The 26,302-nt window shown below is 37.8% G+C and overlaps 5 protein-coding genes and 1 non-coding gene across 7 annotated transcripts in view; 3 read left to right on the top strand and 3 right to left on the bottom strand.

The window, feature by feature from the left end:
* Positions 1 to 9,701, bottom strand: part of LOC106090931 (uncharacterized) — a 32,134-nt gene extending 22,433 nt beyond the window's left edge. Inside the window, exons 1-3 of the mRNA XM_059361785.1 lie at positions 7,167 to 9,701; positions 235 to 376; positions 6 to 173 (exon numbers count right to left, since the gene is read on the bottom strand). Of these exons, the coding sequence (XP_059217768.1) occupies positions 6 to 173; positions 235 to 376; positions 7,167 to 9,421 (2,565 nt within the window). The 5' untranslated portion in view covers positions 9,422 to 9,701. The remainder of the gene's footprint in view (positions 1 to 5; positions 174 to 234; positions 377 to 7,166) is intronic.
* A 244-nt stretch (positions 9,702 to 9,945) lies between these two features.
* On the top strand, positions 9,946 to 10,855 carry LOC106090953 (uncharacterized). Its single transcript, XR_009397290.1, has 2 exons — positions 9,946 to 10,196; positions 10,568 to 10,855. It is a non-coding gene; the product is annotated as an uncharacterized LOC106090953 (transcript).
* On the bottom strand, positions 10,721 to 14,809 carry LOC106090918 (interaptin). 2 transcript variants are annotated; one of them, XM_013257287.2, is made up of 3 exons: positions 13,243 to 14,809; positions 12,524 to 13,113; positions 10,721 to 12,043 (listed from the first exon to the last, which is right to left on the bottom strand). In XM_013257287.2, the coding sequence occupies exons 1-3, from the start codon at positions 14,678 to 14,680 to the stop codon at positions 11,009 to 11,011; spliced, it is 3,063 nt and encodes a 1,020-aa protein (XP_013112741.2). In that variant the 5' UTR covers positions 14,681 to 14,809; the 3' UTR covers positions 10,721 to 11,008. The 2 variants fall into 2 exon arrangements, with proteins under 2 accessions (XP_013112741.2, XP_013112732.2); XM_013257278.2 differs by having other exon boundaries at positions 12,524 to 14,809.
* Positions 14,810 to 15,334: 525 nt separating this feature from the next.
* On the top strand, positions 15,335 to 16,434 carry LOC106091218 (actin-related protein 2/3 complex subunit 3). The gene is made up of 4 exons (XM_013257694.2): positions 15,335 to 15,483; positions 15,626 to 15,802; positions 15,864 to 16,059; positions 16,119 to 16,434. Exons 1-4 carry the CDS (start codon positions 15,478 to 15,480, stop codon positions 16,271 to 16,273), a joined length of 534 nt encoding a protein of 177 aa, XP_013113148.1. The 5' UTR covers positions 15,335 to 15,477; the 3' UTR covers positions 16,274 to 16,434.
* A 27-nt stretch (positions 16,435 to 16,461) lies between these two features.
* Positions 16,462 to 17,889, bottom strand: LOC106091209 (NADH dehydrogenase (ubiquinone) 23 kDa subunit). Its single transcript, XM_013257681.2, has 3 exons — positions 17,742 to 17,889; positions 16,948 to 17,390; positions 16,462 to 16,732 (listed from the first exon to the last, which is right to left on the bottom strand). Exons 1-3 carry the CDS (start codon positions 17,779 to 17,781, stop codon positions 16,571 to 16,573), a joined length of 645 nt encoding a protein of 214 aa, XP_013113135.1. The 5' UTR covers positions 17,782 to 17,889; the 3' UTR covers positions 16,462 to 16,570.
* Positions 17,890 to 18,418: 529 nt separating this feature from the next.
* LOC106091130 (GTP-binding protein Rheb homolog) lies at positions 18,419 to 24,916 on the top strand. Its single transcript, XM_013257556.2, has 5 exons — positions 18,419 to 18,625; positions 18,842 to 18,913; positions 21,522 to 21,729; positions 24,408 to 24,537; positions 24,600 to 24,916. Exons 1-5 carry the CDS (start codon positions 18,577 to 18,579, stop codon positions 24,687 to 24,689), a joined length of 549 nt encoding a protein of 182 aa, XP_013113010.1. The 5' UTR covers positions 18,419 to 18,576; the 3' UTR covers positions 24,690 to 24,916.
* Positions 24,917 to 26,302: the final 1,386 nt, after the last annotated feature.

The raw sequence follows: 26,302 nt of genomic DNA, 5'->3' as shown, positions 1-26,302 counted from the left end.
AAAGCCATGTTGAAACACAGACGATGGTTTACCAAAGCTCTTTCCTTAGGCTCGTTGGGATAGAGGGGACTGTCTGCACCATATTTATCGCATAGATATTGCATAATGGCAATACTTTCAGACAAAAAGAAACCATCATCATCCAAGACGGGAATTTCCTTTTGAGGATTCATCTAAACAAAGAAGATAACAAATCATTATTAAATAATTTTTTGTTATTGTGTATTAAAATACTTTGGCATATTCATCGGATAAATGTTCCGAAGCAATATAATCCACACTATGCAATTCATAGGGCAAGTTGAGGGCCTTCAAACACATGCGCACCGCCAAGGAAGGTGGGCCATCCGATACAGCATATAGTTTCATATTGAGTCTACAAAGAAATAAGAAAAAATTAAACAAAACGATTAGTAAAAAGAATTAAAATTTTATAAAAAAAAAGTCAGTTTGCCTGCATGTGCCTTGGTGGCAAGTATGTTAATGCAACCGGTTTTTAAGTTGGATCAATTATTCATTCAAATTTCATTAAAAAAAATTCATAGGCAGCACTAAGAATGCCAGGTAATTTACCCAGAAATGTTTTGAAAATATGGAAAATCTCTTTTTAATTGCTTTAATTGGCATATCTCAGCTTTACAAAAAAATTTCTTTTTTCAATCTGAAACGATTGAAAAGTAAAACTACTTTCCATACTTTTACTTTTTCACATACTTGAGCCCACCTACCTAAATGAGTTTTTTTTACAAGATCACCAACACAATCTCAATTTTTTACGTCGTACGTCTTGTCTATGGCAGTTGGTATGGTTAAATGATTTGTGTGCAGCAGCTGCAAAACAAGTAGAGTAGGGCTTTAACTAAATCTAGCTTTTTGTCACAAAAAGCTTTTATCTCACCAAGCCCCCGGCAAACTAGGTTTTTATTCAAAAACTTTTATTTTAGCTCTTTACAAACCGAAGAATATGTAAACAACTATTAGCACAGACTGATCGCTGGCAAGAAACTACTCACTCATATATGCATGAATATTTATGTTTGTTTATATTTAGAATGAGAATTTACTATGGCATCATATACATAGCTGCAGATTAGATATGTTAGGGTTAATAATAAACACACAACAAGCTATTATGGAGTACCAATAACTATGCAGTGTACTCGAGGAAATATGAACACCCTAGAATATAAAAATTTTTTCTTTCATTGAATACTATAAAACATGAACTCAGTGCACAAAGAAGACACTCACAACATTAGTGCCAGTTACAGTGTTGCCATAATGTAAATCTGTGTTTAATGTTTAAAATAATATTGAAAGTTTTGCATTGTCTCCTCTTATAAATATTAAGTTTTGAGGAAATTCACAAAACTTAAGGCTCTATTACACGGCATGCAGTTGTCTTGTGACATGTTAAATTGTACATGTTGTACAATGTTGAGTTGTACATGTCGTTTGATACAAATGAAACTGACATACGAAAATGATTTTCAAAATAGTACATGTCTTTTAGTTCGCTTAGAGCGTGCTCTATTCCTTCTGACAAAAACATAAAGAAATCAGTTGTTTCTGTTGTCAGTCGAATAAATTCAACCCCAAATTGTTGCTAAATTGTTTAAACAAATTTATGATTTAACCAGCTTTCTCACATCTTTAACAATTATTACGCATAGAAAAAATAAATTTTGCTCAAATTTTTAGGTTATGTTATACGAAATTAACATACAGGTATGATAGCAAAAATGATGAATCGTATGTAAATTGAAAATTTTGTCAAACATTTTCAATTACATGTGAATACAAAAATTGGCATGTCATAGGACATTTACATGCCGTGTAATAGCGCCTTTAATGTAGATTTCAAGGCGTATTTATAAGGTGGCCGCATGCATCGGCGAATTGCTACAACAAAGCAATTTTTTTTTTTGGGAATTTGATATATCAAAATTTATGAACCGGTCAAAGAAAATTCGATCCGCCGTGTCATTTAAAATTTTCAGCAAATTTGCTTCGATCAATTAGAGCAAGAAGAAGGATTTTTAATTTTTATACCCACCCTCATTGAATGGGGGTATACTAATCAGGTCATTCCGTTTGTAACACGTCGAAATATTGATCTAGCACCCCATATAGTATATGTATATATTCATGATCGAAATTCTGATTCGAACTAGCCATGTCCGTCCGTTCGTCCGTCCGTCAGTCGAAATCACGATAGCGGCTTGAAATTTTGCACAGATACTTAATATTGATGTAGTTCATTGGGGATTGCAAATGGGCCATATCGGTTCATATTTGTACATAGCTCTTATATAAACCGATCTCCCGATTTGACTTCTTGAGCCTCTGGAAGTCACAATTTTTGTCCGATTTGGTTGAAATTTCGCATGTAGTGTTTTGTTATGACTTTCAACAAATGTGCCACGTACAATTCAAATCGATCAAGAATCTCATATAGCACCCATATAAACAGATCTCCCGATGTGACTTTTTGAGCCCCTGGAAGACGCAATTTTTCATCCGATTTGGCTGAAATTTTGCACATAATATTCTGTTATAACTTCCAACAACGGAGCCATGTACGGTCCAAAACGGATTATAATCTGATATAGCTCCCATATAAACTGATCTCCCAATTTGACTTCTTGAGCCCTTACAAGCCGCGATTTTTATCCGATTTGGCTGACATTTTGCATATAGTGTTCTGTTATGACTCTCAACAACTGCACCAAGTGGTCCAATTCGGTCAAGTACTAGATATAGCTCCCATACTTTAGCAGAATTTTGGCTGTTTGACCCGTATGACAACGATAGCATAATTACACGCAACAAAATACAACGGCTGCGTTGGCTAGGTCATGTTGTCAGGACATGACATTTATGACATTCATTAATATTTAATGAATTTATAACAGATGAATTCCCCTGCGGAAATCACCAAAAAAGTGATGAAACTTTGGAAATAAAAAACTAATAAAATATTTTTTATAAGTTAAAAAATCAGAGGTCAAAAAGCTAAAAAATTAATATCAACAAAAATTCGACAAATTATGGATCAACGTTTAGTTGAGTTTTTGTCTGACAACGCAACCAAAATAAAAAAATTCCATTATGTATGGCAACTTTTGTCAATTGATGCCCATAATAGTGTTTTGGCAGTCCAACGGCAAGAAAATGTGTAACAAATAATTAAATCACCACAAAAAAGTCTAGAATTCGTAAAATAAACATTTTATTTTTAATTTAAAGCACTGTTGAACTGTCTTTTTATTTGTCACAATAGTTTTCTTAAGCTTTTATCAACACCAAAGAGCTCGCCTACTGCATTTACACCCTAATTAATTTGCAATTAATCTGCTGCCGTCTGTATAATGCAAATAGGTACTCCTGGCGGTGGCCAGGCACACTATCAACTATTCTCAGAAGAAGGCGGCGGTTTTTTTTTTTGCACACACAACCCAGGCTGAATTTGGGTTTGCCTTTATTTTTTCTAACATCAAAAATTATTGATTTGTTAAGATTTTAACCATGGTGAAGTTTACAAACACTAACACATTTGTAATAAACAAACAAAAATAATTTCCTTTTAAGTTCTCTACCTTTTTACTTATAAAAACAACAGAGCAACCACAAAAAACGGTTGCCGAGAAATACCTTTTTTAGCAACTGACATTGGCAAAATCAATAGAAAAATTGTCAACTGACAACGCAATTAAACTGAGGTTCCCATCCATAATCGACCCATTAAATTTATTATATTCAATTTAGATTTGTCAAATTTTGGTTTTCATATAAAATTTCTTTGGGTCCGCCATGGTGGTTGCCTAAGTAATGGTTGCAGAGAACTCCTCAATAGGCCGAAAGCCACAAAGTCACTACACGACTGACACGTTTATGACAACTGAGAACAATCCTGGGTGGAATTTTGCTTCTTGGTGGATTATACCCCTAGTAGACCGTCCCATTTTTTCTTGCAAATAAAGAAATATATTTTTTTTGCCTTTTGGTTCTTATAAACGAAATACGAAGTATTATAAAGATAGGCTAATGATATCTCGTGTCGCGACGACTTTCAAAATTGAAAAAGTACATATTTTGGGATCCGTTGGGTTATTTTTACGTCTTAGTCTTGGATTTGAGCACAAAGTAAACGTTTATATGGCACTTATTGTTAACTAAACACAAGTAAGTAACATGGCAGCCGGTTGTGGGCAACAAATTGACCCGATGGAATACTTCATCGACAAGAGCTGCCGCCCACAAACACAACTAAACACAATCCTATGTTGTTGTGTTCTATCTTTCGTCTGCTTGATTCTGTTGAGTGTCAAGACCCTGGAACTCTGCGGCTAAGATGGGGTGCGTCCATATGGATCTGGGTCTGAGTCGAGTGGGTCTGGCCGGGCAGTTAAACATCTGCTACCGTGTCTGCATAAATGCTGTCTAGACCTGCTTGATGCGCCGCTTGATCTAAAGGTTCTTGTAGCGCTGAACCTCACGCTCTAGATCATGTAGATCTACTTTAAAGCTTCTGGGCGGTGGATGTCTATCCACAAGATCATGATTTGGATGGTCTTTGCGATAACACCCCAAAAGGTATTGCGTAGACAGCATGTAGTTATGCCTTCGCACTGCTAGGATCTTTGTCTCCTCATGGAGGTGGTCAACATGAGAACTGAGGAGACAGCCCGTCAGTTTGGAGGGCGGCATTCTGACAGATCTGAATATTATTCCACTGCGTGTCACAAAGCTAACGAAACCACACTGGCGCTGCATAACTTTCTACAGATCGGCCAATTGCTTTGTACATGGTCAACAGGGTTTCTTGGTCTGCACCCCAAGTGCTACCAGCAAGTGAATTGAGGAACTTGTTTCTACTTTGTGAAGAATGTAAAGAGCTGTCAAATGTGACGCCAAGTATTTTGGGACACTTGATGGTCGGAATCATTTCTCCATCGACCATCACGGTTAGGTCAGTATTCACCTCACGCGCACAATGTGAGGCATATGAAGCAAGTTCGTTGAGGTAGACGTTCAACCTATCGCAGATGTCAACAATTGGTGGGGGGCCTTATGTCATGATCGTACAATCGTCCACTTATGATACTATCTCTATGCTCTCCGGAGGAGGTGGAATGGAGGATAGGTAGAGGTTAAACAGTGCCGGAAAAATCACCCCACCTTGGGGAACTCCCTGTTTCACTCTACGCTGCTTCGACTTCTTATCCGTAAGGGCTTGTAAGGGCTCAAGAAGTCAAATCGGGATATCGGCTTATACGGGTTCTATATCACCTTATACACAGATTTCGAGACGATCAAGAATATATATACTTTATGGAGTTCTAGATCAATATTTCGAGGTGTTACAAACGGTATAACCCCCATCCTATGGTGGTGGGTATACAAATGGAGTGCATGCGTTAAAAAAAAAATACTTTGTGGGTGTGCTACATGAAGAAGTCAAAGAATGTATGGACAATGTCTAGTGAGTAAACACTAGAGCTACTCGTTGATAAAAATTCCCCAGGGCCGGCATGAGATGCCTATGAGTTGGAACTCTGAGCTCCGATTTGTGAAGTGTACATTGTTACCACGTGAAGCTCAACTGGGAGCTACCGGGCGCGTCCACATGTAGCGGATAGTGAAATGCTCCGTGTACGGGGTGGCTTTAACTGCGAAATTATAGCCCAATCGGGTAAAAAATACACCCTACACAGATCGGTTTATTTGGGAACTATATCAGGTTTTGGATCGATTCGGAACATACTTGGTACATCTATTGGAGGTCATAGGAAAAGCCATTGTGCAAAATTACAGCCAATTCGGATAGGAATTAAATCCTCTAGAACCTCAAGAAGTATATTCCGAAGATAGGTTTATATGGGAGCTATATCTGGTTTTGGACCGATTCAGACCATACTTGGTGCATCTCTTGGAGGTCATAGGAAAATAATAAAATTACAGTCAAATTGGATAAGTGCTACGTTCTCTAGAACCTCAAGAATTATATTCGATCAGATCAGTTTACATGGGAGTTTTGTCAGGTTATAGCAGAGCTTGCAAAATAACGATAATCACAACATTCGATATTTTCAATAGTTTTAATAACAAATATTGATAGTATCGATACTATCGGTAATTTCCCATCACCTATATTTCAAACGAAAATGAGAAGTAAAAGCCGGGAGATCGATTTATATAAAAGCAATATCAATGCACAGACTAAAAAATAAAACCAAGGTTATTAAAGTGAGTTGAAAGTCATAAGAGAGATCATTGTACAAAATGTTAGCCTAATCGGATGAAAATTGCGCCATCTATAGACGCAATGTATCTTAAAGGATACATTTAGTGTCGGATTGCTTATTTGTGCTTAGTTTTGCAAAAAGTATAACTTTTGCGATAGTACCCATTGAATAAATATTAATCGATATTTTGTCAAAAAGTTAAATATCGATAGTGCCATCGATATTTTGCCAGATCTAGTTTATAGACCGATTGCAAGCACAATTGGCACATCCGTTAGAGGTCACAGAAAAAGACTTTGTGCAAAATTTCAGCCGAATCTAATATGAAGTGCGCTCTCTAGAGACTCAAGAAGCATAATCTGGAGATTGGTTTACATCGGAGCTATATGTGAACATGGACCGATTTGATCCATTTACAATCCCAACCAACCTACATTAATAAGAAGTATTTTTAGCAAAATTTCATGAGCCTAGTTTTACTCCTTTGAAGTGGTTTCGACAAACCGACGCACTGTGGTGCGGACAAATCAAAATTATGTGCGCTTATAGCACTTCTTCTTGATGTAGGTAGTTGGTGATTACAAATGGGCCTTATAGGATCAGATTTGAACCCTGCCCCCCTATGAACATGAAACGATGCTCGGATTTGAGACCCACTGAAGCCACATTTTTGATCCGATATAGCTAAAATTTGGTAAATGAGTGGCTGCCTTCCAAGACTCACAGCAAGATAGTTGACTTCTTGAGTCCATTGAAATCTTAAATCCCAATCAACTGCATAGAGTTTTGATTTTATCTAAATTAGACTCCAAATTTACATTAAAATGTTTGCTCGTTGCGACATATGGCAACCTTCAGTTCCCCCTTATTTAGGAAAAACCCTAAAATAGTCAAATTGCTACAAATATTAAAACGTACTTGCATTTATCATAGCTCCCAATATCGCCACTTTTTCCCATTAACATTTCAGCAAATTCTGGATTCAATTCACTTAGTGACTTATCCATAATATCCTTGGACTTGAGGGCTGAACTTGATGCTGCAGTTTTGGCAAATTCATTGAATAGACGTTTTTTTATATCATCCTCAGAGATGGCATGCGTATGGGAGTTACTCAAATGGACCACTTTTAATTTATTGTCCTCCGTGGTGATGGTGGTTACCCTAGCGGGGCATTTTAAAATGCGATCTTTTGACTTAATGCATGCCCAATAAGTGCGTGTGGTGGGGGAAATACTTTTCAAATGATAAATGTAACCATCAACACATAACAGTTCGCCTCCCTTGGCCGATCTCAGTTTTGATGTCTTTGTTATGTCAATATTGTCGGGATTCGATGATACATTTGGCATGTTTTTGGACATTTTTCTTATGTAAGCTTGGCTGCCTTTTCGTCCTTTGGTGGGTGCGTATTCCTCATCCTCCTCCTCTTCTTCTTCATCTTGGTCATAATCGAATTTTCGTTTTCTGCCACGTCTTGAGCGCGTGGCAATTTTTGGAGTAGCTGAACTGGAATTATGCTCCGAATTATCCGAGTCACTGTGGTACTTGGAACTATTGACTCTTTCCATTTCTACATATTCAATTGTGCCATGGAATGGATCTATTTCTTCTGCATACTCTATAAGATTCGAGGGATCATTGTCATAAATTGCAGTCTCGGAAATGTCATGCGATTCGATTTTTTCCTTTTTCAATTGCAGAAATTCGGAAATTTCCGCTGCGGTTTCCTCCTGCTTTAAATCCACATTTTCGCCATAATAATCATCATCGTCCCTGGCGGTGTTATCTTCCGAATCGTAGAAGTTGTTGTCGTTATCAAATGAAATCTCTTCTATTTTCTGAGGCTTATCCTTCTCATCCTTAATGGCAATATTCAATTTCAAGCGCTTGTCTATATGCTGCCTATGGTCCGAGTTATGAGTATGTCCTCCCGACACTTTGACAATTTGCATGTTCTCTCCCGTAAATTCGGTGGTCAAACGGCAATTACACTTAACTTTCTTGTCACGGCGATACAAGCAGGTCCAGTAGGCTCGCTCATTCAAAGTGCCTCTGGAATCATAATGAAAAATCATATTGTCCAATATCAAGATACGATTACCTTTGAGTGAAGGTAGAAAGGAGAATTTGGTGATTTCCCCATCGCGGGGCTCATTCAAGGCATCCATGGGGTCGGCCACATAGCGATATAGGGCCGCTGTGGCCTTTGCACGTTCCTTCCGTACACTCGGCTTGGTGGGCAGATTAATGTTTGTGGATATAGAAAGCACACTGCCTCCTCCTTGGCTCACTGACAGAGGAACTGAAGGGGTTTTTGGTTTTTTGTCCGGAGATGAGTCATTCTCGCCTAAAGTTTTAAAAACTTTACTAGCTGATTGCTCCTCTTTGCCTTGCAATATTTTTATATTGTTTCTTCGTATCAGTGCGTCAATCTTTGCCTCAGTATAGGGCTGGTGATTGTGTTTGTTCTCCTCCACACGAAAAGGTTTGTAACGATGCAGACCACTCGCCAAACATTCGGTGTATATGCGACCTGTGCATTGCAAATCTTTGGAGCGGAAGCACTTCCAACGATAAGTGCAACTTATCATAGATTTACCATCCAAACGGTAAACACAACCTTCCACAGCTATCATGTGATAACCCTTCGTAGTTTTTAACATTAAGACCTTCTTATCGGCGATTTGTTTGCTGGTGGTCTTAACGACCGATGTCAAAGGTTCCCAACTATTGTCCAAGTCCATGCTGGAGTTGTCATCGTCTTCATCATCTGTTGTCTTGGGTTGTTTGGCGCCAGACGATGAATCTCCTTTGCGTTCCTTTTGTTTATATTTTCTCTTCAACGACTTGTTGCCCAGTGTGCAGGGCAGGCCTTCGGCATCTGCCTGTCGCTTTTTATCACGACCCCGTATAATAGCATCTTCATCGGCTGGACCATGCGGATGATCGCCCACAACATTTTCCAGTTTATGGCGCGTTAAATCCCACTCATCAATTAAAGTGGTATAGAGTCGAACACGGCATGGAGGTTTATCTTTGCGGCGGGAACATACCCAGCGATAAGCTTTACTATTACGGTCATCATAGTGGTAGAGAAAGCCATTCACCAGTAACATATCCTTACCCTTGACCGATCTCAACATTTCCAATTTAGGGGGTTCAACCTCCATTTTTTGCTTTTTCGGGGGGATTTCTTTTTGGTCAAATGAAAAACTCTGGAAATAGATAAGTAGTGTGTGCTTGTATGGCTACAACTGGGCTGCTATGTTTTTATTTATTTGTTTGTGGCACAGATAATCCCACACACTTGTTTAGTGGTTTCCTTAGAGTTTTTTGTAAAATCCCTTTGTTGAAAATTCCCCCAAAAATCTTTTTCTACACTCCGTAAAAGCTTGAAGTTTGTTCCACTTTTGCAGTCTACTCAAATTGTGAATTCTTTTCTTTTCGCTTGTTCTAGTTTTTGGTATTTCTTCTTTAATGATGGCATTCCGTTTTATTCGTTCATTGGTTTGATTAAAGTGTGTTAGAAAGAGATAACAGTATATTCCTATGCATATTGGTGGTGTAGTAAAAATCCCAGTGATTGTAGTGGTGATTTTTGATTAAATAACAAGGGAAACGGGCTTGTGTGTGGGCATTATAAAAGTGTATTTGGTATCTATCATAAGAAACAGAGTAGAAACACAGGAAAAGGCGATAACTCTGCCATTTTGCCGACAAAAGAGGGCTATGATGAGGGAATTTTAATTTTGTGGGAATGCAGTGCAACAATGATGAAGTGTGGAAACAGCGATAACGCTGCTATTTTGCCGGCAAGAAAAGAGCGATGATGAGGGAATTTGTGGGAATACAGAAAAAGTGTGGAAATACAGAAAAAAGCGATAACTCTGTCATATTTTACCGGCAAATCGGCAGTTATGAGATTTTAATTGGAAGAATATAAAGGTATCTTAATAACCAATATGAAGTCCATTCTTGGGTCGGCAAAGCCCTCGCGGAGCTAATAAACCTTCCAAGCCAAACTAGAGCAGCATTGACTATACTACAATAGACCTGGAATAGGCGGCAACTAGCTAGACATGTTTTCCTCCTACAATTAACGACCTAACAACACACGTAGCCATCGAAACTATGCATCAAACTCTACCCCCCGTACTAGCAAACAAGTGTTCCACTTTTGGCCCATAATTGCACTTTTAAATATGAATTACTTTCTAATTTTACTCTCATGAAAGAATTAATTTGATTTTAGATCACCATCTTAATCCTTCATAAATTTTTTTAATTCTCAATTTTGTTTCTCTTTTTGTTTGCAGCTTGGTACGTTTTGTGCCCATGAATGTCGATGATGAAGAAAGTATACAAGATCTTTTGCTGCAAATCGATAATGTCATACAGTATGGTGAGGATGCCGATGTGAAAGTTCATGATTTCGATCCACCTGAGGAGGAGGAGGGGGAGAATGATGATTAAGCTGTAGTTGAACTATGTATATTTCCTTGCAGTTTATACTATGTACATAAAAAGTTTTTTCATCCAAGACAACGATTTTGTTTTTAAAGTTTGTATAAAGATTATTATTAAAAATTTTTTTTACAATAACAGTCTACCGATTACGTGTTCTTTTAGAAGCAACATGTCATATAAAAAAGACAGAAAAAACATAAATTGTCCATAACGTGTACAACACAGATGGCATAGAATTAAAACGAAATTACATAAAACAGTCCTTTAAATGCTTGCAGGAGATCAAGCAACTACTTTGCCTCTTCGGTATCCATTACCAAATTGCCATCCTTATCTTTAAGTCTCACCCTTCCATTGGAATAACGTGTCTCTGTGCTGCCATCGGGATAAACAATTTTCACCGTACCATCTGGATATTCACGGCGTTTTTGTAACTTTGTATGTATCTCCTTTTGGCCATTGGGCAATGATAGAATTTTATCACCATTACGCATTTGCACCAGATGTGTGCCATCGGCAAAACGCCATTCCTCCAATTTCTTTTCATCGCGAGGATCCATAATTTTTACAGAATTATTGGGATAGTGAACTTCAACCAAACCGTTTTTATGACGATGTTCTATCTGGCCATTGGGAAACTCCAGAATTTCCAAACCATCCAAATAGGTGGTATGCCATGTATTTGTTTCGGCATAGTAATACTTCACAGTTCCCTCATTGATATTGGTTTCCTTGATGTCTTTGTTATAGTACAGCATACGAATGAGCATGCCATCAGCAGATATTTTCTTAAGATTTCCATTGGGATACCATATATCCTTGCTGCCATCAGCATTGACTATTTCACGTTTCATATTGGTGGGTGAGGAGGGTGGAGCTTTATCCATTCTAGGTGATTCTTCTTGGTGTTTGGCAGACAGACTTTCTTCTTTTGTGACTGCTTGCGACTTATTCTTTACCAGGCAAGTTTTTAATTCCTCTAAAATATCTTCTTCGTCCTCATCAAATTCTACAAAGTGTTTTTGGGGCTGTTGTTTTTTGTTGCTTTGACGACTGCATTTGTTATTCTCATTACAACTTGTATCGGATTCCCCTGACGATGGTGTTTCGGGCAAAGGGTGGCTTTGTTTTGACAACTGATTATTTGTAGGTTTTGTGGACTTTCTGGCTATTCTTTTATGTGCAGTTATGGTGTGGCCTTTGGAAGGTGATTTGGAATTCTTGTTAGTAGCTGCGGTGGCAACAATAGTTTTAGACAGGCTTCTTGATGAGCCAAGTACAGGTGGCTGTGAATCCTCGGGAAACGCCACAGCATCGTGTTGGGTCTGTTGGAGAGAAAGAAATTGTCAAACATTATTTTTAAATTGCAGAGTTTGAGAGTTAAAAACCACTCTACAAATTTACGGACATTAACCTAGGCAGTGATCGGCTGATTTTAGCGCTCCAACTGAAAGGCAAAAATCTTGAAAAGCCTATTCTAGGATATCAGTGCATGTTCAATAATTCTTTCCATTTTAGGTCCCTAATTTGGTTAATCTCTGGAGGCCACTGCGGCGCAAAGGTTAGCATGTACGCCTATGACGCTGAAACCCTAGTTTCAAACCCTGACAAGAAATTTAGAAAGAAATGCATAAAAAATTCTTTCCGAAGGGGTGCTAAAACTAGCATCGGACAGCACTCATTGATATGTTGGAAATTTGCTCCTTAATGGAATGTTTTCGGACAAATTTGCAAATCAGTTCATCTAAATCAAAACTTCTAAATTTCCCTGTAAAGCACTGCTATTTGATACAACTTCCGCTTACCTGTTTCGGTGCCAATTTTGCAATATTCCTATTGATCTCCTGCAACAGCTTATTGTTATTCTCCCTGCTCACTTTGAGCATTTCGTTTTCCAAGCGCTTATTTTCCTTAGTCAGTATTTCGATTTGTTCGTGCAGCCGTTTCTCCTCACGTTCCATGGTGCGAATTTGTGTTCGCCAGCGCGCCTGAGCTGCAGCATGATTACATTCCTTATTCTTGAGTTGGGTCTCCAACTGGGCCACCTGTTCTCTTAGCTTTTCCATTTCTTTGCGTTCCTTTGAAGCCAAAGACTGGGATTTCATTTTGATTTGTTGCTCAAATTTTCGTTTTTCCTCCTCCAGTTTCATGCGTTCATCATGAAGATATATTTCCATTTGTATGCGTTCATCCTTTAGGCGTTCGGCAGCTTCAAGTTGCTCTTGGGCATGCAATGATTTTTCCAATTCATATTCCTGTTTAGCTTTCAACAACTGAATATTGTTCTGCTTAAAGGTAGCTATCTCTTTTTCCAACTCCAACAAACGTTCTTTAATCATATTCGTTTTCTCCTGCAATTCCGCTGAGGCCTTTTCTGTTTCGACATCTTCTTGTCCTACAAAATAGTCCTGAGGTGTAAGTGTTGTTTCACTGGCCGACTTCATAGTTTCATTATGTTGATCAGCTTTGCTTTGCAAAGCAGCAAACAGAGCTTGCTTGAATTGTTCAAATAATTCTGAATTACCTGTACCATCGGCGGCAGTTAGTTGTGAAGAATCTGTACATGCGGTTTCCTCATGGCCATATTCTCTAGTATCATGTGAATCGGAAAATCTTACACGATTTTCATTGGAACGTGGCGGATAGTAAGTTGTGGAATTATTAGTGGTTTCTAAAGTTCTGTGAGTGGTATCATCGTCCCCACATTCCGAGTTACCCGGGGCTATAGAGGTGTCATTTTCTTCGGCTTCCTCCAGGGAGGCTGAGGACTGCTCATGGTCAACAGCTTCAACCAAAGGCTGTAAACGCTTTTGCTTTAAACCTTCACTTATGGGTATGATATCCGTCTCGTTGAAATGTTCATTTAAGCGCCGTTGCAAAAATTGTTTCATACAAGTCGAGTTCATATCGAAACTACCGTTATTGGCCTTTTCCTCCAGTAACTCAAAAATGTCCTGTTCACTTTGTGGCAAATTGGGTGAGACATTCTTGCGGACTACAGGCAAAGGTTTAATTTGCTGTGAATCTAATATCTTAGACCAGGCAACCGTAGTTGGTCGTGTTATACTGGAACCTTCTGATGGTGTATATTCTTGACTGTGCTGCTTCAATACTTTCAATGAAGTCTCAACGAACCTAACCCTGGGTAGGGAGGTTGAGGCATTTGACGAGGCTCCAGATAAGTTTTTACTGGATAACAATGAAGATTTGTTTTCTGGTGTAGAGTTGCAAACATTTTTGGAAGATATTAACAATTGTTGAAATCTCTTTTCATGTACATCCAAACCCACATCTTTGGGCGATGGTGCTTTGACTGTGCCCGGTATCGAGTTTTTCTTTACAAGGTGGTTGGGAAGTTTGCGAGGTTTCAATTTCAGCTTAGGATGAGCATTTGCATATTTGTAGCGGGGTAAATTGGTTATTCTTAATTCTTCTGGGTCGATTTTAAATCTTTGCTTTAAACCTTGACCCCTTTTCAAGAAAGGTCTCTTAGGTTTTGAGCTGGGTGCTTCCATACACTCCTCAGTGGCGTAGCCCGATGTTAAGGTTCGATAGGAAGAAGGTTCTGCTGCACTGGGATGAGTCACTCCATCATCCTCCTCCACTTCTTCTTCCTCAGCATTTTTAAACTCCAAAATGCTTTCTTCATATTCTTGAAATTCCTCTGCATTAAGAGCTTCGGCAGCATTCCCTTCTGCTTCTTCAATTTCATTTAATACATTCTCACCACTGCTCAGGCCCAACATTTGATACATAGTCTTTTGTTCCATACCCAACATTTGCCTCTGCAAGTCCTGCCGCAGAGACAATAACTTCTCCTGTTCCTCCTTCCATTTGTTTAGTTCTTCCAAACGCTTGACTATATCCGATTTTTTAACATTGGCATCAAATCCTCCCGGGAACAAAGACGCCATGGGAATTGTTGAAGCCGAGTTTTTATTGTTATCCCCAGTTTTTAACATATTTCAACATTAAATTTTTATTTTCTTTTAAAATAACAACCTTTTTTGCAGTTTGCTGCAAATTTTCACATTACAAATGTTGGAAATAAAATAATAGCACTTAAATGTCGTTTTTAAAATTTAGCGCTGTAGAAAAATATACTATGTGCATTTGGAAGGAAATTTATTTGTTTACTTGTCATTTATTTGACAGTAAAAGCAGAGACTACATAGAAGAAACAACTCTGGTTTAAAGAAAATGGAAATAAGGTTGCCACTAGGTTTACTTGGAGGGGGAGAGTTCACTAAATCTTAATTCAACCATGTTGAGTGGGCTTATCGACGTTTGTTATTAAAAGTCAAGTAGAAATTATTAATATGCAAAAAACTGCATTGAGATTTTTTGACGCAGTAATATTAACATTTCTTATGCAATAATGTCGTTAAATGGGACCATGTGAAAATTAATGACTGCAATTAGGATATGTATGTATATGTGATTTGACCACAAAATTATTAGGTGTCGTAAATTTTATTTCATTTAATCTATGTTTTACTAGAACATAGTGCAAAATTGGTAATTGGTTTAACTTGAAATTTTTTCCTCTCAGTATTTAATTTTCTCTGGGGAATTCTGCTATTATCTACAATATGGCAACATTCAGTTTTAACACACCTGTGCTGTGTTGCCGTCAGTGTTTTTATGTTTTGACACTTCTGCTAATATTCACAAAAGAACTATTCATATTTATTTATAATTGAAAAGAAGGACAAAAATATCAAAAACCATATTCTTGTGTCAAATAAAATCAGTTACAATGCCGGTGAGTATTTTACAATACAGAAAACAAACTGTCGCTACACCCAAATTGGTTTCCAACTTTGGGTGGGGTAGTAGGAAGTAACACACATTTTCAAATACCCCAAAATAAAATATCATAATGTAAATTTCTTTTTAACTTGCAGGCTTATCATTCCACTATTAAAGAGTTTCCATTAACAGTGGCAAACATGGCTATATTGCCTATTAAAACTCAGTTTAGAGGACCAGCCCCAGTGCAAACGAGTAATGATAACGATATCATTGATGAGTCACTTTACTTCTTCAAAGCCAATGTTTTCTTTAGAACCTATGAAATTAAGGTAACTATTGGCATATCTAGTTCCTGTTGTTAGATGTTTTTTGTATTATATTTTTTTACAGTCTGAAGTCGATCGCACATTGATCTACATAACGCTTTATATTACGGAATGTTTGAAAAAGTTACAACGCTGTGCCAACAAAAACCAAGGCCAACAGGAGATGTATAGTTTAGCCATATCGAAATTCGATATTCCTGGCGATCCAGGCTTTCCCTTGAATGCTGTATATGGCAGACCGCAAACTGCCCAGGAGTCGGGTAAGCAGTAAAAGCTTACTGAAAGAAGTTTTGTTTTATGTCGTGTTTTCTCTTCACAGATACAATGAGGCAATATATCCTACAACTGCGCCATGAAACCGGCAACCGGGTACTGGAAAAAGTTTTCGGCGAAGATGGCAAACCCAACAAATGGTGGATTTGCTTTGCCAAAAAGAAGTTTATGGAAAAATCATTGTCTGGACCAGGACAATAAGCAAAAGTATTTTAGTTCTACAATGACTTGACAGACTTCCATTTAGTAAAAGAAGAGGGCATTATAACATTACTGTAACTTGAACATTTAAGCGAGTATTTCTTTTCTTTGTAGTGTTATTAATAAATGTTGACACAACAAATTACGTTTTTAAACTAAAATATTAAACTTTAATTTAACACAACACATTTATACATCGCTTCACTTGAATGTTTATTTACTAGTTTTATTATTATATTTTTTATTTAAAGAATCCTCTAAGGAATCACACATCTTCTCTTCTTGGTTATTCTCTACTTAACGATACAAATGATCAGCTTGTAAATTAGAAGCGATTTCGGATTCCCATTTATCACCATTATTCAACAATTTCTCCTTATTGTACAACAATTCTTCGTGAGTTTCAGTGGAGAATTCGAAGTTGGGTCCTTCGACAATGGCATCGACGGGACAGGCTTCCTAAAACGATATACAAAGTGAATATTAAGGTCTTTTGTAAAATAATATACACTGTACTGAAAAGGTTTGGGCACTTATATGTAATTTTGTTTTATAAACAAATTGAGAAACTACTTGTCCGGTTCTAGCAGATAAGCGAATAAAACAAAATTGAAAAATATTTTGTGTAGATCCCAAACCTAAGCGAAACACTTAATATTTGGAATATTACCAACCTGACAGAAACCACAGTAGATGCATTTGGTCATATCGATATCGTAGCGTGTTGTTCTCCTGCTGCCATCGGCACGTTCTTCGGCCTCAATGGTGATAGCTTGAGCTGGGCAAATCGCTTCGCACAATTTGCATGCAATACAACGTTCTTCACCACTTGGATAACGACGCAAAGCATGTTCGCCACGGAAACGAGGACTCAAAGGTCCCTTTTCGAAAGGATAATTGATTGTAGCCGGTTCCTTGAAGATATGGGCCAAAGTGACACCGAAACCTCGCATCAACTCACTTAGGAAGATAGTGCTAGCAGCTCTATCTGTTACATCGTTAAGGTCCATGCTTTCTTCTTTGTTGTTGACATAGACATAACCCTTGGGTACTTCGACAATATCTTTGGCTTCCTTGGTGCTCATCAAACGGGAGCTGGCACCAAGTAGGCGTTGGCCTGTAATTAACAAAATTAAGTTAAACGAAGTTGTATTTATTTTTGGTGTTATTAAATAAAAATTTAATACCAAATAGCACTCTCTTTCAAGCCGACGTTACCAACTAAGGGAAGATGAAATTTTTGCAAATTATTTTTTTTTTTGCTTAACACTTGTTTTACAACACTTTTTGATAACATCTTTGGCTTGAACGCAAAATTATAGAAAGCCTTTTCCTACTCCTGACTTTTGGAACTATATCCTACTCCTTGTTTTCATTTGATGACATAAGTGGACCTAACCTCAATCTTGGGAAAATCTTTCTCATAGACTGTTTCAATAAGTTTTCTAAAGCACCTTAATATAATTACCATTTCTGGAGGCGGAAAATAATTTCATTGTCATAGACATGGCTCCCGTCTATTATCCGAACAGATACCACGAAAAAACTCTTAATTTACTAACAAACCCAATTTACAAGAAACCCAAAATCAAATGTCAAATGTCACCAAAGGAAAACATAACATATGCTTTAAAAAAATATGGTAACTCTTTTCAATTGATTTTGTTTTGCTACGGAAATTCGTTGTTGCCAGATATAAAATCCAGTAAACACAAGAACTAATGAAAATATAAAATTATTAATAAATAAATTTTTAAAAGTTTGTATAGATATAATTTCTAGAATTATTTGCAAGTATTTATTGATATGGGAAAATTTAGAAATATTTTTTATTTCCATAGCGTATGGCCTATGGTTATTTTTTGTATGGGAAATCCAATTTCCTTAGCATTGGCCACTCTGTAATGATGTGCAGCTGTTATGCTTTGTAGATTTTAACAGGGATGCCAATTAATTACGGCTGAGTCTAATGGACTCAATATTCTGTTAACCTTTAATATATTTATAATAAATGCCTTTCCAAATTGCAATAATTAGAAATATTTATTAATTCCTTATTTTTCTCTTATTACTCGACGATTATACTTAATTTCTTAAAGGAATTTCATCCCACACCATTGTCTCTGAAGAGACAGTGGCAACTCTTTTTGTTTCAATAACTGGTCATAGCTAAAACATAGTGACTGCTACGGAACAAGTTGTACAACACACACAATTTTATTAACTTGGAATTGCTTTTTTGAAGAATAATTGATAGTTTTAAAATAACTTAAGTATATAAGGACAATAAAACAAATTAGAAAATGCCACCCAAAGAACGTAATATAGCAATGATGGGCTACAGATCTGTAGGTAAGTTGAGTTCACTCTTTGTGTCCGTCTGTCGTTGTCGTTGTACTGCGTATACACTACATTTTTGTACACTTCGTTTTGCATTTTTTGCGTTTTATTTATTTATTTTTTGATGATCGATTAAAACTTTACTTACATAGTTATTGCGAATTTCTATCAATTGTTAATAATGTTCCATTGACAATTCCGTTTTTATCTCTTCCCCATTCTGCTTAGGCAAATCTTCGTTGAGTATACAATTTGTCGAGGGGCAATTTGTGGATTCGTATGACCCCACGATAGAAAATAGTAAGTATATTAAAAAAAACACCTCAGCTTTTCAGCTTCATGTCATTATGGTGAACCCCAAAAGTCAACAAAAAATGGTTGGTAATTTCCCTCTTTGTTTGTTGTTTCTACTACGTATTTAAGTTATCACTAAATTTTAGGCTATAGCCGCAACTCAAACCCACTTCCATTTACATGAATCACTCATAATTTCGTGCTTAAAAACTACTGGTGATCTACTCAAAAAAAACTGTTGTAGTAACCTACTTTAAAATGAAGTATTCAGTCGTTTAAAAGTATTGTATGTCAAGGTTAATTTAGCTATCGCCCGTCAATATGTATCTGCTGCACGCCACCCATTCCAAAAATGTAGGTCTGCAGCAAAGCTAATAATAACCTGCAACAGAAGGGCATTCCAGATTATACGGTAGAGAAACAAGGTACTATGCACATCCTGGTCTAGGTGTTCAGCAGGTGTTTAGGAACTGGCATTTGTTTAAGCATTCAATTGAATTCAAGAGAATTGAATATCCCATGTTAGAATCTACTTCCAGTTTGCTTCAGCCATCTACGTCCAGTCCAGCAAAGTGGGCAATGCAGCAAATTTGCCAAAGTATAGTTCATTGAGGAACAATACGGAAGCTTCTCTGATATTAATGAGTGTTGTCCGAATTCATTTTAAGCTCATTCGTAAATACTCCTGATATACAATAAAATGAAAGTCCTTTATCCCATGTTGGAATCTATTCCCAGTTTGTATCAGCCATCTACGCCTAGTCCAGCAAAGTGGGCAAATGCAGCAAATTTGCCCAAGTATAGTTTATTGAGGAACAATACGGAAGTTTCACTGATATTAATGAGTGTTGACCGAATTCAGTTTTAGCTCAACAGTAAATCCTCCTGATACAATAAAAGGAAAGTTCATTAACCCATGTTAGAATCTACTCCCAGTTTGGTTCAGCCATCTACGTCTAGTCCAGCAAAGTGGGTAAAGGAGAAGGGGGCACCCTCCCCCTTACCCTAATTTTTAGATGAATTAGGCGATATAAGCGAAATTTGGACACTTACAGTAACCTAAAAACAAGAATTTGGTAAACAAAATTTCGGATGGGATACTTAGGGGGGACGCTCCACCCCCAAAACCTACCAAATATTTATATAGACCAATTACGACAATATGGGACTCAAATGAAAGGTATTTAAGATTAGAAAACGTATCTGATATCCAATTTTGGGACAAAGTGTTTGTCCGACCCCCAAAACACCTTAAATCGGACATATTTACCGACCGTGGCAATATGGGACTCAAATGAAAGGTATTTGCGAGTTGAATACGAATCCGATATTAAAATGTGCGGCCAAGTGTTTGGTGGGCCGTCCCTCTCGAAAAACAAATGAAAGGTCTTTGGGAGTAAAGCATGAATCTGATATCAATATTCGGGAAAAAGTGTCTATGGGATCACCCCACACCCATAACACCACCCAAATATGCCGTATTTGCAGACCATTGCAATATGGGGCTCAAAACGGAGTAGAATACGAATCTAATATATATTTTTAGGCCCAAGTCACTTAGTGGCCGTCCCATCTCCCAAAACTCCCCCCAAGCAGTTAATGTATGCTGACTATAGAAATATGGGGCTCAAATGAAAGGTAATTGGGAATAGACCATGAATCTGATATCAACAACCCCCAAATAGGACGTATTTGACACTTTGGGTCTTAAAGACAGTGGAGCTCGATATTGATAGTTCTTAAGGCCCATACCCCAAACCGGACATATTTGCTGACTTTTCTAATAAGGGCTTTAAATTAAAGATATTTAAGATTAGAAAACGAATTTGATACCTAATTGTGAGGCCAATGCAAATATGGGATTTAAATAAATAATACTTAGAGCAGAGCGCGAGGACCACCTAATTCCCCAAAACACCCCTAACTCAGACATATTTTCCGACCATGACAATGTGGGACTTAAATGGAAGGTATTGGGGAGTAGAACACGAAATTGAGACCCATTTTCGGGATCAATTTTCTGGGGGTCTATCCCTTCTACAAAACAGCAATTATTTACTGACCATCTGATATCCAAATGTGGGATCATATATTTGGGGCACTTCCCCTTCCCCAAAACAACCCCCAAAAAGTACGAATTTACCGACCATGGCAATATGTGGCTAAAGGTCAATATGTGGCTCAAAATGTATTTGAGATAAGAAAACGGATTTGATAACCAATTTTGGGGCAAGTGTTTGGTAGACGCCTCATCACATAAACTCCCCTTAAATCAATGACAATATGGGGTTTATATAAATGGTATTTGAGAGTAGAGTACGGAGCTGATATTTTTTCAGTGCTAAGTATCTTGGGGACCATCGAAAACATCCCTTAATCGTCTATATCTTACTAAAGCTGTGCCACTTGAAGGCCCAGCGATATTCTCATTATCCTCTTTTGATTTTGATAGACCCCACCGTTCGTTTAAGTAATAGAGCCTTTATGAGTTTGGTTGTATATCTCAAACAAAATCTTTTTTAAATGAATTATTTATTATTCCTTAACATTTTATTGTATTTGGCTTTACCAATTCAAACTCTATTTCTTATTTCTTTTCTCGCTTCATTTACAGCATTTACAAAGGTGACGCGTGTTAATTCTCAAGACTATGGCGTTAAACTTGTGGACACAGCGGGGCAAGATGAATATAGCATATTTCCTGTACAATACAGTATGGACTTTCATGGCTACGTCTTGGTTTATTCGATAACCAGCCAAAAATCATTTGAGGTTATAAAAATTATTTATGAGAAATTGTTAGATGTTATGGGAAAGAAATAGTAAGTATTTGCAATAACAACTAAAACAAGTACCCGCAACTAAGATCTTTTCCAATTTTGTATATAATTATAAAATATCTTTTTTAACCATATCAACTATATCACCCATAGATTTTAAGAGGTCTTTGAAAATGTACTATCAAAAATTCAAGAAAATTTTTCTATGTGTGAAATTGGGAGAAGGTATCTCTTTTATAGCAGCTAAAGCTTAGGCTGAAGTCAAGGCGTATTTAATTAATTGGCCGCATCGGCGAATTGCTACAACAAAGCATCTTTTTTGGAACTTAATATGTCAAAATTTTTAAACAGGGCGAAGAGAATTCGATTTTTTCAAAGTTCGTTCAAATGTTCAAAATTGCAATTAGCTCTAGAGGCTTTACCCACAAAACTGGCTGGAACATTGAAGTCCGACCTGTGTGGTGTTCATTGCTGTCATGAGAAGCTTAGCTGCGAGCTACTGGGCGTCTCCACAGGTTGCGGATAGTAGAATGCTCCATACGGATTAGCTGCTTTGGCAGCCGCGGACAATCAGCGGTATCAAGCGGAGAGTCTCAGTGAGAGGTCGGGCGGCACCGACTCTTGCCCAAATATTGATTGCCTATGATGCTCGATATGACAAGGCGGGTTATTGGCGCCTTTGAACCGGAACGAGGTTATTGTAGTCGTAGATAGCTACCAAGTAAATGCTTACAACTCAAATAGAAAGATTGTGATTTTAGCTCCCTGCTACGACGATGACGTCATCATGGAGTGTGGCCGTTCAGAGTGCATATAGTGCTGCCAAAACACAGGCAAATTGGTAAGTCCAGGGGACTTTTCCTAGATGTGATGGAGATGCCGCTCTCACTACTAAATGTCCTTTGACTTTGCGTTGGTCACATGACAGACCTAAGCTTGATTGGAGGTATGAGGTATGTGGCGCAGGAGTGGACTTGCCAGCTGCGCGACCCGCAGTGGGATCACATTCAGATGTTGCGTTAAGGCCTGTGTCCTCAGCTCTCATGTGGGCCACCAACAGAGGAGACAGAGATCCTATCAGTGCGAAGGCACAACTATTGAAGCTGTCGAAGCAGTATCTACAGGGCTGCTATTGTAGAGACCATCCCAATCACTATCTTGTGGATCCAATACCATGGCAGCCGGTTGTACGCACCGAATTGACCCGATGGAACGCTCATCGGCAATGGCTGCCGCCTCAGTGTACATGTTCGTCTTTTTTTCGTCATGGGAGAAGCACATCCCACAGTGCCTTCTCCGCACACTTCTCGTCCGTGCCGGGATTGAAAAGAACCCTGGACCCTGGTTCTGTTCGGTTTGCCAGAACCGCCTCCATCATCGGTCGGTGTCGGTGAGGTGTAACCGGTGCATGGAGTGGGTACATTTCCGACCTTGCTCTGGCCTCACTTCATTACGGGAGTATAGACATACTGGATATGTTGCAAGGCGATGGTTCACAAGCGTCGTCATGAGTCGGAAAAATATATTGGTCGCAGCGATCACAGAAATAAAGCTGACTAACACCTGCAGCTTGCACAGTTGTAGTTGTTGTTGTTGTAGCTGTTTGTTCTGTTCTATCTTTCGTCTGCTTGATTCTGTTGATTGTCAAGACCCAGAAACATAGTGACTAAGATGGGGTGCGTCTACAGGGATCTGGGTCTGAGTCCAGTGGGTCTGGCTGGATAGTTAAACAGGTGAGGTGTATCGTGTGGTCCCTGGTCCCAATCGGGACATACATCTTGCACGTCGGAATCAATCCTTGCTCTGTAGGAGTTGACGCGGCTGCATCAGCCGGAATGTAGTTGAGCCAGAACAATTCCGGTTTGCCGGGGGAGGTCAATTTCTTCAGGTGCAATGGGAGGCGGTCGTTCTCCAAGGACTACAATCACCTAGTAGCTATTTACCCCATCTGCTACCGTGTCTGCGTGAATGGACACACCCCAACTTAGTCTCATAGTTCCCAGATCTCGATATTTAACAGAAGCCAGCAGACGAATGGATGAAACACAACACACTTGCTACAGTAACAACGACGTGCTGTAGGAAAATTTTATACAAAATATAGGGCGACTCATTATCAAAATTTGACAAATTATTACTATCACCCATAATTCTTGAGAAGACGATATCACTCACCGTAAAAAACGTACCTAGGAGAGAATGCCAAAATTCTTGATCTATACGGCAGCTATATAATGCAAATTTACCCATGAACTTTCCATTAAGGAACAGGGGCAAACTTCTCACATATCAATGAGTGCAGTCCGATTCAAGTTTAAGCGCAATGATAAGGGACCTCCTTTTTATAGCCGAGTCCGGACGGCATGCCGCACTGCGGTACCATTTTTGAGGAGAAGTTTTTACATGGCTACTGTGGCCTCCAGCAGCTATGTGCATCCATATATTAACCTTTTTAGACATATTTGGTACGGATGTGTAATAAAATCACTTGCAGACCAGCCTAAAGATATTATTCGACTATAGTCTATTTTACTACTTCGCCTGTCTATGGACAAAACAGTAATCTATACCATGTTTCAACTCAGTAGCTTCATTTTCAGAGACAGATTGTACCTACAAAACGCCACAGCTATATCCTTTTGGTATTATGGGAAAGAAATTTTTTTGCGTAATATTTGGGTACCTTTGCCTTATTAACTGTTCTTTTTATTTTCTTCCAGTGTACCTGTTGTGTTGGTAGGTAATAAAACTGATTTGCATCAAGAGCGTACTGTTTCCACTGATGAGGGTAGAAAACTGGCGGAATCTTGGCGCGCTGCATTTTTAGAAACTTCTGCAAAACAAAATGAGGTTTGTGTTTCCCTTACCAATTGATTTTTTTTTTTGATTTGTGCAACACCTCTTGCTTTCAGTCTGTGGCCGATATATTCCACCAGCTATTGTTGTTAATTGAAAATGAGAATGGAAACCCCCAAGAAAAGAGCAGCTGCATCATTTCGTGAGTTGTTTGGTACTTCTCTCCCAAACAAATCACAAATCACATCATCGTATCATTTAAAATGCAAAACAACTGAACAATGGCTGTTTGCCTCAAATGCAAATGAAGATAACCAACATTTTGATGGAAGCAAGAGATTGGTTTTCTCAAAATTCTGTAGAGTTTATAGTATAATATATCTCACCTTATGTTTTATTTTCTTTCTTTTAAATAAATTTCTTTTTAACATTAGTTTTTAGTAGCAAAACACACACAAAAACAAAAAATAGATGTAGCCCATAATCCCGGCAAGAAATAATCACAAAACTGTGTTAATTTTAAGTGATATTCTTTGCTAATTCATTCAATATCTGAGATTTCCTTTTCTTTTTATTTTCATACAACGTTTTTAAACTACAGTTTTTTGTTCAACAACTTCAAAAGCATTTGGCTTTATGTTGCCGAATTAAACAAAACCCTTTTTTACAATTTAAAACATTTGAAAACCTTTTATTTAAAGATTTTTTTGTTGTATTTAGAAAGACAATGGCGTTTATGTAGATTTTAATTTAAAATAAAATATCATTAAACATATTCTAATAGTTTCAATGGATTGTAGTAAAGACATTTGGGCTATAAATTATGTTGAATGGTCGATAATGGATGGCAACATTACGGGTGGCAACATTCAACTATAGTTGCCAGTTGTCAAGATGCACTTATAAGGTGAGGTCATGCGAACAGCTGAGTACTATTTGTTTTTGTTGTTTTGATTTTGGAGTAAATCTAAATGTCATGGGCTTGATAACACAGCTGTGATTTTTTTTCTAAAGTATTAAAAAAATTGTTTCATTTCATCCGGTATTACATACATAAGTAACAAAACAGTGTTATAATGGTGAAAATACAAAAATAAAACACATTTGTAGAAGATAAGTTGTAACACAGAGTTTATTTCTAAAACCACTCTGACTTTTTAATTTCCGACATTTGCCCCACAAGATAGATTTGTTGGGGATAGATTTTTGTGGCTGTGCTAATGATACTACCTCTTAACCATGGTACCACGCAAGGCGGATTTAAAAAGGTTTTCTCACGCGAACAGCTGTTAACAACCGGCCACGTTTGACGGTATTAAGATGATAATTACATGGAATTTTATATACTAACTCAATCTTACATTCATATTACACAAGGATTAATTGTTTTCAAATGCTCATTTTAAGGTAAATAATGAAATACGAACCATTGAAACCAATGAAACAAAACGAAAATTATGCCGGCAATAGTTTCAAGTGTTGCCACTATAATAGTTTTTTGCCATTTTCCTCACTGTAAACAGAGTATTAATTTTCGGCCAACGTTTCGCCGACGTTTTTTTGTATGGAGCTTGACAGTATGTACGCGCACGCATACACAAACGCACACAAAATTTTTGTGCGTGTTCGCAAAATGTCTATTATCTTGATGAAAAGATGGTGAATTGTACCATATGATATGATACCATATCACCTTTAATTGTTTTGCCATGACCATTAGCTTAAAAAGGCATTTATATATTTTACATATTTTTATATGCAGTTTTTCCGTGAACAGCCGAATAGAGTACCAACGGCCTGTTTTAAGAAAATATGCAAA

This window comes from Stomoxys calcitrans, chromosome 2, assembly GCF_963082655.1.
Source record: "Stomoxys calcitrans chromosome 2, idStoCalc2.1, whole genome shotgun sequence".
In the NCBI taxonomy this organism is placed as follows: Eukaryota; Metazoa; Arthropoda; class Insecta; order Diptera; family Muscidae; genus Stomoxys; species Stomoxys calcitrans.
The sequence above is the reverse complement of the archived record's forward strand: the minus strand, read 5'-3'. Positions and strand labels throughout refer to the sequence as shown.

What these genes read in the sequence shown, in the direction of transcription:
- LOC106091209 (XM_013257681.2), bottom strand. Translation starts at nt 17,781, where the DNA reads ATGTCTATGACAATGAAATTATTTTCCGCCTCCAGAAATG. An exon ending in ATTTTCCGCCTCCAGAAATG is followed by an intron (nt 17,391 to 17,741) that starts GTAATTATATTA and finishes TGTTAATTACAG; the next exon opens with GCCAACGCCTACTTGGTGCC. An exon ending in TCTACTGTGGTTTCTGTCAG is followed by an intron (nt 16,733 to 16,947) that starts GTTGGTAATATT and finishes ATATCGTTTTAG; the next exon opens with GAAGCCTGTCCCGTCGATGC.
- LOC106090918 (XM_013257278.2), bottom strand. Translation starts at nt 14,680, where the DNA reads ATGTTAAAAACTGGGGATAACAATAAAAACTCGGCTTCAACAATTCCC. An exon ending in CAAAATTGGCACCGAAACAG is followed by an intron (nt 12,044 to 12,523) that starts GTAAGCGGAAGT and finishes TCTCTCCAACAG; the next exon opens with ACCCAACACGATGCTGTGGC.
- LOC106091218 (XM_013257694.2), top strand. An exon ending in TTAGAACCTATGAAATTAAG is followed by an intron (nt 15,803 to 15,863) that starts GTAACTATTGGC and finishes ATTTTTTTACAG; the next exon opens with TCTGAAGTCGATCGCACATT. An exon ending in GCAAACTGCCCAGGAGTCGG is followed by an intron (nt 16,060 to 16,118) that starts GTAAGCAGTAAA and finishes TTCTCTTCACAG; the next exon opens with ATACAATGAGGCAATATATC.
- LOC106091130 (XM_013257556.2), top strand. Translation starts at nt 18,577, where the DNA reads ATGCCACCCAAAGAACGTAATATAGCAATGATGGGCTACAGATCTGTA. An exon ending in GATGTTATGGGAAAGAAATA is followed by an intron (nt 21,730 to 24,407) that starts GTAAGTATTTGC and finishes ATTTTCTTCCAG; the next exon opens with TGTACCTGTTGTGTTGGTAG. An exon ending in CTTCTGCAAAACAAAATGAG is followed by an intron (nt 24,538 to 24,599) that starts GTTTGTGTTTCC and finishes TCTTGCTTTCAG; the next exon opens with TCTGTGGCCGATATATTCCA.